The sequence below is a fragment of the Podospora pseudopauciseta genome, chromosome 3, assembly GCF_035222475.1.
Source record: "Podospora pseudopauciseta strain CBS 411.78 chromosome 3, whole genome shotgun sequence".
Taxonomy (NCBI): Eukaryota; Fungi; Ascomycota; class Sordariomycetes; order Sordariales; family Podosporaceae; genus Podospora; species Podospora pseudopauciseta.
The window spans coordinates 3,367,282-3,377,378 of NC_085893.1; the positions used below are offsets into that span (position 1 = coordinate 3,367,282).

General features: G+C 58.7%; 2 protein-coding genes across 2 annotated transcripts; one reads left to right on the forward strand and one right to left on the reverse strand.

Annotated features, from left to right (window-relative positions):
* Positions 1 to 799: 799 nt before the first annotated feature.
* QC763_309540 (uncharacterized protein) lies at positions 800 to 7,948 on the forward strand (the record flags this gene model as incomplete). Its single annotated transcript, XM_062911408.1, has 2 exons — positions 800 to 4,990; positions 5,096 to 7,948. 2 exons carry the CDS (start codon positions 800 to 802, stop codon positions 7,946 to 7,948), a joined length of 7,044 nt encoding a protein of 2,347 aa, XP_062767435.1.
* A 422-nt stretch (positions 7,949 to 8,370) lies between these two features.
* Positions 8,371 to 9,984, reverse strand: QC763_309550 (uncharacterized protein; the record flags this gene model as incomplete). Its single annotated transcript, XM_062911409.1, has 3 exons — positions 8,371 to 8,757; positions 8,821 to 9,842; positions 9,897 to 9,984. The coding sequence occupies 3 exons, from the start codon at positions 9,982 to 9,984 to the stop codon at positions 8,638 to 8,640; spliced, it is 1,230 nt and encodes a 409-aa protein (XP_062767436.1). The 3' UTR covers positions 8,371 to 8,637.
* Positions 9,985 to 10,097: the final 113 nt, after the last annotated feature.

The following is a 10,097-nucleotide window of genomic DNA, read 5'->3' on the forward strand; positions in this document are numbered from 1 at the left end:
TGTGGGTGCTTGTGGGTGCTTGTGGGTGTTTGTGGATGCTTGGCCTGCCACATTGTGGCCCGTGAGCCCAGTCCTCTCGCTCTCCCGTGTGGCCCGGTGGAGAGGGCAGCAATTCGAGATCAGATCCACCCGACCGTCGTCCAATCTTCATCATTCTCTCTCCATCGCCATCCTCTTCCCAACACCCAAGTTCCTCATCCAAAAAGCGCGTCGCCGACATTGACGAGGTCATCAGCCCCTGCCGATTTCCCACAGAGTTCCTCTCGGAGCAACACGCTGGTGAAATAAAATAAAATAAAAAAGATAGGCATAGAGAGACCCGCTTGCCAGGCGGACACCAGTGCCACACACAACCGACCGCATTGAGTTTCCGAGTTTCCAGGTTCTTGGGAAGCAGCCACTTTGACTTCAACATCTGCTTCCACTGCCGCTTGCGCCTCATCAGCATCATCATCTTCGACAAGCAACGGTCGGGCTCGAGTATAGAAGCGCCTCCTCCTATAGACACCGCCAGACGGCAGCGTTAGAAGCCAGCCGCCCAGTTGAGGCTCTTTCCCGCGAAGCTCAAGCTTTGGGCCTTCGACCACAACAGCGGACGCCCGTCGGCACTCAACCACCTCGCAGCATCACAACCTCTGCCCTGACATGCGCCTGTCCGATAAGGTGGAAAAGTAACAAGAGGGGCGTTCCCTCCGAGTTAAGATGTACGTTTATCGAATATTTTTTACCCTCTTGTCACTGTCTGCATCACCTGTCATCGTCATCACATCAACACTGTCGGAGGATTTCTACAATCAAGATGGACCGGTATTGTCACGGCGACGGCCGTTCTTTTGAGCCACCGCCGTCGTTACCCCTCCACAGTTACAACCGGCATTCTCTTCCTCCACCGCACTGGCACGACCATCATCGCGAATTCAAGTTTGAAAGGACGCATTACTATGACAACCGGCCGCGTGATACACGTCCTACACAGGATCCAGCTCATCCAACTAACTTTTGCCGTGACAGGACGAGGTACACGGGTCAGTATCACCCTGACCGCCGTTCCCGTTCGCCCCGAGACAGATCTCCATATGGTGGCGAGCGTGACCGTGGTCCACCCCAACAGTACCCAGACAATGACCGCAGGCGTCCTATTGACGCGCGGGGAAATCCATCCGGTTTCCCAAACCGGGAAGGATTTCGTAACGAGCCTCCACGCGGGCCCAAGGCGCTGCTAGACGCTCCAAATGGCCCACGTGGCGGGTTTGCTGGAGACTATCGCGGCAGAGGCAGAGGTGGTGGTGGGCGCGGACGGCCCACGTGGGGAAGAGACGATAGGCCAGATGTTGGACGCGACGACCCCCGCGATCGGCCTCACTTTCGAGACGAACGCAGCCGCGAGCGAGACTACCCGAGGGATCGAGAATGGGCTCCGCGGGACCGAGAACACAGCTTCCGCGGCCGAAGAACACCCCCCCCAAGGGGTCGATCTCCCTTAAGACGTGACTTTGACGTGGGTTTGAATGTGGACGCAGAGAGGGCCAGACGAGGGTCCAGAGATGGTCCGTTATCTGCTGGGTCATCAAACTCGGACCCGCCTTTTGGAGGACCCTTCCGAGGTTCATATCGTGGAAGGGGTGGGGGCAGAGGAGGAGGACGTGGGGGCGGTGATTGGGATCGTGGTGGAAGAGGCAGGGGATTCCACGGCGATGACCGTCCTGACCATCGCTTCCCCCGCAGCCATTCCCAGGACGGTCGATATGGACGGGAACCAGATGTTCGAGATCACCGAGAGCCTAGGTACCAGGAGTTCACTAGGGACATTCGAGATGATCGCCCGATGGGAAGAGACAGGGAGCACGATCTCATTCGACCGAAACCGATCGACCGCGTATCCAACGACCCGCCTTCAGCAAAGGACGTTTCGCCTCCTCCCCTTGCGCCTTCAGCCCCCGCCTTTGGCACAGTCCCGAGCCGCCCACCCGCCACGACGGACATTCAGTCAATGACAGGGAAACCACCTCCAACCGGACCTAGAGCGTTAGCGGTGGAGGAGCGGCCACCCTCTGCAGGTCAAGGCGTGAGCAATGATAGAGCCCCTCCTACCGGCCCCTCGAAAATCCACGGGGAAGCTAGTCCCACCATTCCATCTGGACCCCGGGCCCACCGAGATGCCAAGCAGCCCCAAAGGTCTAGCAAACAGTGGATCAATACTGGTGCGTTCAATGCCAAGAAGACGCAGGAATCCCCCAAATCCGCAAGGTCCATGAGCGTGGTCTCGCAGCACCCAAGACCCTTTGGTGGCTTCCGCCCAGAATCCTCCCATACGGACTTCCACAGCGAATACAACAAGCGGCCCCGTAGTCCGGATGCCAAGTCAGATTCACACACAGAGCGATATGGGGGTTTCCGTGGCACCGGTGTCAACGACATCGCCATTGTCTACCAGAGAGGATCTCACTCGGCCAGGGCGTCATTGGACCGTGACATGAGGCTGAGTCTGGATGATGGTGACTTGAAAGTGGGCGCAGCCGAGCCTGTCGTTGAGCGAGCTCATACAGAACGGCAACCGGACCGTGTCCAGGAACCAACTCCCAGCCCGGTGACGTTGGAAGCTGTTGAGCCCTCCGAGGACAAAATAGAAGAGGCGAAACAGTCTACAGTCCCACCGCCAGAGTCACACCCTCTCGACTTTGACGTCCCTTCATCGGGAGTCAGGCTACAGGAGAAGCACCTGCCCGCGTCGGCGGAAGAGACTGAGGAATCGGACGAGGATGACGAAGATCTTAATGATTATTTTTCGCAACAGGTATCCAAGGCCGAGGCCGAGCTCAAGAAGCTGCACGAGATGGTGGACGGTTCGACCATTCAAATCGTTGCGCGGTATACAACTGTGGAAAATAATGCCATGGTCAGGGTGGTTGTCAGCCCAGTTACCGTCCAGAACAAGGTGAAGCCCATTCCTGATGGTTTCACGTTTCCCCCCACAAAACCGCAACAGGTTGATCCAGTTGAGCCCGAGGCAGCCTTGCCGCAGCCTCAAGTGCAAGATGAGGAGATGCCAGACGCCATGCCCGAGGCGCCGGCGAGCCCTACGATCGAAAAGGCGGACGAAGTGGCTGAGCAGCAGCTTCCTGAGCCACAACCCAAGGTGGAGGACATGGATGTTGAGGGCTCAGCCCTTCCGTCAGTGCCAGCTGTGCAGGACGCTAACCTACATGACGAGGACGTCAATATGGAGGATGTTTCTGAAGTGCACGAGACGGTGGAGCCTCCGCATCCTCCAGCGTCTGTGAATGGGGAGCCCGGCAGAAATGGCATTCGTGCCCCGTTCATGCAAGCTGCCCACACCCCCTCGCACATAGATGACGACAGCGAGGACAGGACAGAGGACGACGGGAGCATCTACGATACTGTCGAGCATGCTCGCGAGTTTTCCGCCACACCGCCAACCGAAGACCTGCCCATCTACAACGTCAAACCCTGGGAGCAGAGCAGACGAGCATTCCGAACTGAGGAGAGCTCCCCCAACTTTGGAAACTTTGTGCTTGCCAGCATCCAACGAGAGACTGCCACCGCCGAGACGGCGCAAGGCGTGTCCCGGCGGCAGTATGCTCAAGATTACGAGTCTTACTTGAAGTTTACCCAGTCGGATGACCCGGTTGCCATCAAGAGCAGAGCACACTTTACGAATGAAGTTTCGGTCAAGGAGACCAAGGGGCCACAATCGGAAAACAAACCAGAAGGCAGAGGGACGCGAGCGCGTTTTGCTACGGAATATGATCTGAAGAAAGCCCTGGAGCAGTCGCAGCGGGAGTTTGCCGAGAGGCAGGAGCGGGAAGACCGAAGCCAGAAAGAAAAGTACCGCACGGACAAGGAGGCGGTGATCCCTGACATGCTGTGGACCACGGCAGAAAAGGAGCAGGCCTCATTTTATGATACTGCCGGCAAGCTTCCCTTGGAGAAACTGGTGGCCACTTGGGACGTCGTTCCCTGGCATGTCAACTTCACCGAGGAGGAGGCTGAAAAGTTTGAGAAGGCCTACCTGGAGTTCCCCAAGCAGTGGGGCAAGATTGCAAAGGAGCTGCCCAACCGCGACACCGGCACTTGTATCCAGTATTACTATGCCATGAAACGGGAGCTGGGGCTCAAGGAGAAGCTCAAGAAACAGCCAAAGAAGCGCAAGAAGGGTGGACGTGCTAAGCAGCGGTCCAGTGCTTTGGTGTCGGAGTTGGGCAATGGTGAACACGAAACCGAAGACGCCACTCAGGAAACTGGCGAGAACGGTGAGCGTCGCCGCCCTCCCCGTCGTGCTGCCGCTCCCAACTTTGGCGGCAACGAGGCCACACCGAATGCCGACTCGGACGGCGCAACCCCGGCTGCCACCCCGGCCCGGAGGAGAGGCGGTACTGCAATTGAGGGTGCCAAGAACGACAGCGGGGCCGAGAAGGCAGAGGGCAAGAGAGCCCGGGGCAGAAAGCAGATCAAAGACAAGGCTGGTCAAGATGCCAAGGGCATAAAACCCGCACCGTCAACACAAACCCCGGTGCCGCTTCCGCTACCTGTGCCGAGCAACAAGGGCGGTCGATCACGGGCCAACTCCAAGGCTCAGGGCCCCGAGTGGGCTTCCCCCCAGACCCCTGTCGACATTGCTGCCCGGCCCCCGGGACACTTTGAGGCGCCTCCCGGGGGCATGCAACCGCCCCTGGCCCCCGTTCAGCAGCCGCCGCTGTCAAGCCCCGAAAGGGCAATGGGCCCGATGCAGTCGACCATGTCCGAGGTCATGGCAGCGCCGTCCCTCCGGCCAGAGCCGCCGCTGTCCCAGACGTCAGTCCCCACATTCGACATCCCTCAGCCAGCCGGGCCCGATCGCACTCGTACCCCACAGCAGGCGTCGAGCTACTGGAGCGTTTCAGAGTCGAACGACTTCCCCGGTCTGCTGCGGGCTTTTGGCACCGACTGGAACGCCATTGCTGCCCATATGCAAACCAAGACAGCCACCATGGTACGCCCAACCCCAACAACCTTTTCTCTTTCCCATCCCACCCCGTTCCCGTCCCCATACCCGTCCCCGTCCCTGGACATGACGACTAACTACTCGGACTTGCAGGTCAAAAACTTTTATATGCGTCAGACCAAGGAGGGTGGCAGGAGGGAGACCAATGTGGACTGGGAGCACATTGCTACCGAAGCTGACGCCAAGCTTCGTCGCGGGGAGAAGCGTCCTGCTCCGCCGACACCGACCCAAGGACCCCGGAAGAGATATGATGTGCCGACGGGACACCGGCCCCTGGCTGCTGCCGAACCCGAGGAGCACACGCCTACCAAGATTGAGCCGATGCCGGCGAACAACCACTTTACGCGCTTCCAAATACCGATCGCACAGGCCGCTCCCGTGTCACATCCGATGGCTCAAACTACCCAGCCTGTCATGTCAGCACCGCTCACTTCATCGGCCGCCGTGCAACAGCAAGCCCCACCCACCGGACCAGTTGTCACACAGGCCATGTCACCGCATCTTCACCCTCTCCGACCACCGGCCCCGCCTTTTCCCTTTCAGCAGCAGCAGCAGCAGCAGCAGCAGCAGCAGCAGCAGGAGCGGGAACCCGAGCCGACGCCGCCGCCAGTGTTGTCTCAGCATCCGCACCCGCACCCGCACCCGCAGCAGCCCCAACCACAGCAACAGCAGCCGTCTCAGATGCCCCGGCAAACTCCGCAGCCCGTGCCGATTTCCCAGAAGGCCCCTGTGTCTGCTGCCCCGATTGTGCCCGTGTCAGACGCTGTGCCTCCACCGGCAGGCTGGCCGTCGTCCAGCACCTTCTCACTGCTGGGGCAGCCCAAGGACAGTCGCGACGGCCGCCATGCTGCTGAGAGAGAACGTCAACCCATGGGTCTTGGTCAGCGTGAGCCACCACGGCAAGCAGAGCGGGCGCCACCGTTGCGCATGAAGCAGGATCCTGATCAACCTCCTCACACCCCAGAGGCTTACCCGGCATACCAGCCGCCACGCACTGCTCCACCTCGGAGCGAACCAATCCCGCTGGCAAGGCAGCCAGAACCACCACATCGTGTCACACCAGCTGCCCCCATGTATGGACCCAGCATTCAGGGCCAGCCCATGCGAGGACTTCTCAACGACCCAGTGCCTACCCAGCAAGCACCTTCTGTGGGGCCGGGCATGGAGAGGCCGCTGTCAACAGCCCAGAGACCGGCGGCGGTGTCGATGCAGGAGCACTTTGCGCCCATTCCAGCTTCTGCTCCTCCGGTTCCTCCACCACAGCCTGCGCCAGCCGCCCCGCGACCACCAGAGCCACGCAAGACCAGCAACCTCAACTTCCTGCTCAACGATGACCCTCCACCCGCCCCAAAGCGTATCGCCGACGTGTCGTCCATGGGCGTGAAGCCGAGCTCAACGCCACCACCTCAGCCGATGGCTGCTCGCCAGCCGCCTCCCCCAACATCAGCTCCGGCGCCGCCAAGAAGAGAGGAGGCTGGTTACCCATATGCTCGCAACCCACCGCCCTCGCACCAAGGTCCTCCTCCCTCGGCTATCCCCCCGCTGAAGCCGAGCTACCCTGCACAGTCGCCGCGGTCTGGACATTCACGGGCGCCGAGTGCCAACATTGTTCCCTCCATGGACCCTGCTCTGGAGCCATCACGAGCGGAATATTATCCGCGCCACTATGCTCAGCATCAGCCAAGTGCAACTAATTCTCCTCAGCCACACACGGCTCATCACTATGGTCAGACTCCTGCTCAGCATCCCCAGCTTTCACAGCAGATGCCTCAACATCAGCATGCTCAGCAACAGCCACCGCAGCCGCCACAGCCGCAACAGCACCCGCAGCAGGCTCAGATGGCGTATCCACCACAGGGCTATCAGGGATATCCCGTCAGCCAAGCGCACGCTCCCTCTCCTACATCTCAATATGCTCCTCATCCTGGCATGGCGGTAAGGAGAGAACCACAGCCCCAAACCGGACGCGAATCTTGGTCGCAGCCCCCGCAAGTATCAACTAGCCAACAGCAACAGATGATTCAGCAGGAGCAGCAGGAGCGGGAGCGACAGCGCCAGCAGATGCTCCAACAGCAGCAGCATGCCCATGGCCATCAGATTCCTCAGCAGCCTCCCCAGCAACACCAGCCACCCAGCAACTGGCCGCCATCTCAACAAGGGACCCCGCAAAAGCCGAGCCAGCCTGTTCCCACGCACACGGCTTGGGGAGTTCAGCATGGTGTACAGGCCAAGCCACCTGTCACTAGCTCGGTACCGTCGCAGCAGCAGCATGCTTGGGCACCAACAGGCTCTCATCAGCAACAACCCCAGCCGTTCAACCTGAGGGAGAGTCGTGGTCCTCCTGTATATCCCCACGAAACGCAGAGCCCAACGGCCGGCATTGTCCACCATCAACACCAGGGCTCAATTGGAAGCGGTAGGTACGCCCAACCCCAACAAGATGCAAGACGAGAGCCTGGTCCACCAACCCAGCCATTCCCTCGGTACGCCACTCCCGGCCCCGGCCAGACTAGAGATCCCGGCGCTAGGAGTTACACCCCTGTGAACTCGTTTGATCCTCGTGGCCCGCCGCCGCCGCAGGCATATGGTCAGCCGGATATGAGGGACACTCACATGCGAGAGGCACAATTTGGCAGAGATCCCAGGGAGATGGGCAGGGACCCAAGGGAGATGGCCAGAGACCCTAGGGAGATGGGAAGAGATCCTAGGGAACTGGGACGTGATCCGAGAGAGATGGGCAGGGATCCTAGGGACATTGCGAGGGAGCAAGCGCAGGCCCAGGCTCAAGCTCAGCATCATGCTCAGGTGCAGGCTCAGGGACCGCCCCGCGGCCCGGTTCAAGGTCAGGGGACGACACAGGCGCAGGCCCAGCTTCAGGCGCAGCAGAGGATACTGAGACCGCAGGAGGGGTATGATCGGCCTCCTCCTCGAAGGGAGGGTTATTGAGGGGCGTGATCAGAATGACTTGTCCTTGCGCCTCGAAGCGTTCCTTTACGGTTTGATGGTTACATTACAGGGGAGGGAGGCGAGTCTCGAAGGCGCTGCGGCCCTTCTCCAAGCATTAGTTGGGTTTTATTCGGGTGAAAAGATGAGCGATGATTTGGGATCAGAGATTAAAGAAAACAAGCGCATTGTTGACTGGGAACCGAGAAAAGGGACAGTCCGATGGAAGAAGGACTGGGGGGTAAAAGCCAGGAATAGTCAGCGGGTTGGGTTTATATGGTTTTTATCGTATGGCTTTTTGTTACATTTATAAGGCAGGCTTCTGGAATTTGGGGGGTGGAGGGCATGATTCAATGGAGCGATTTCTGCGTTTTCATTTGGTGGGGATGGGGAGGGGAGGTTTCGGGGGGGTTCATTATAGGGGGTTTAGGATGAAATGGTGTTTTTTGTTAGATGTAGTCTATAAGGAATGTTCATGGTATGGCTTTGTAATTTTTGAGGTTTCTGTGACATTGCCATCTTTTGTTGTGTTTTTCCCTCCGAGTTGGGGTAATGTTCATGTTCAATTTTGTTTCATGGTTTGGTTGCGCTTGCACTTTGTTGGTGTCTTGCTATGGTTTGTCCAGAGTTATAGGCCAGGGAAGCCATTACCGCACTATGTCCCAGTCCTCTTATCCCTGAAGTGTTCTCCATTACAACTTGGAGTAAATCACCTCTTCAAACTCCTTGATCAACGGCCTAACTTGCAAATCCCCCGGCTGGACAATCTGCGTGGCGAAAACACCGCACACGCCCGCCTCCCGGTCGATGAGCTGTATCCCCATCATGTCAGCATATTTCTTTCCCCCTTTCCCTCAAAGTTTGGCCCTACTCACCCAAGCAAGATTAAAAGCCCCACCCCACTGAACAAACCCCCTTTTCCTCCCTCCATTACCCGTCGTCCCAGGCTCAGCAGTAACCAACCCAGCAGGACTCCAATCGTACTCTGCTCCCCCCTCCACAGGGTTGACCCACCCCACCATCCAATCCCTCCCCTCCCCCTTTAGACTCTCATTCAAGACCTTTTTGCTCTCGGGTGTCAAACACCCCCCAAACAAGACCGCCTGCCACTCCGGCCTCAGCAACCTGCTCTTATTTGGCTCCAGAAAGTCAGCGAGGATGGTGACATAGGCCTTCATGCTCCCAAACCCCCCCTCCCCCCCCATAGCCTCATTCTCTGCCGGACTATCCGCCAGCTTGTGATGGGAAAGTTTCCCCTTCCCCCGGGTCGTCATACCCGCTCGGCGTCCGTCGAGGGCGTCGTACCGAGCAGGATAAAAGGTGATCTCCCCCCTTTTGATCCCCAACACTGACAGGATATTATCCTGCAAATAATCCTCTAGCTTGACACCAGCGAGCCTTTCCACCAACAAGCCCGCCCAGTCCAGTCCCGAGCCGTAGACCCATCCCTTTCCGGGTTGGAACGACAACGGGTAAGAGCACCGCTCGGGTACTGTACTTCCCCCGACCGGGGTCAAGGGGACGGGGACGGTCTTGTTGGTGATGGTGGTGAGGTAGGTCACCACGTCGGGGTTGTTCCAGGTGTAGGAGCAGCCTGACGAGTGGGTCAGGAGGTGTTTTAACAGTATCGGTTCTGTTCGTGGAGACAGAATTGGTTGTCCGTCGGGGGTGAACCCGCTCAAAACAGGTTGGGCGGCCAGTTCCGGGAGGTGGGGGGAGATGTCAGTCGCGAGGGCTACTTTCCCTGATTGGACCTGCTGCAGGACCGCGATGGAGGTGAGGAGTTTGGTTGTGGAGGCCATGGCGAGGATGCTGTCTGGTTGGAGGGGGGTGTTTGCTGAACTGGAAGAAGGGGAGAGGGACAAGGGGCCGAGGGAGTGGGTGTAGTTGAGTTTGCCTGGGGGGGTGTCAGTATGAGACGGTGTGAAAAGGGAAGGGGGGGGGGAAATACCATCTTTTGACCTGACGAGCATCACCGCACCGGGGAGGACGTCATTCTCAATGGCCTTTTGAACGGTGGACTCAAATTCGGGTGTCATCTTTGTTGATGTTGGTGTTGGTGTTGATGTTTATGATGTTGACCGTGACTGATAAATGACACGGCTTATAACCCCAAGAGATGCGGGGACCGCCTCGGTAGATCAATCCCGAC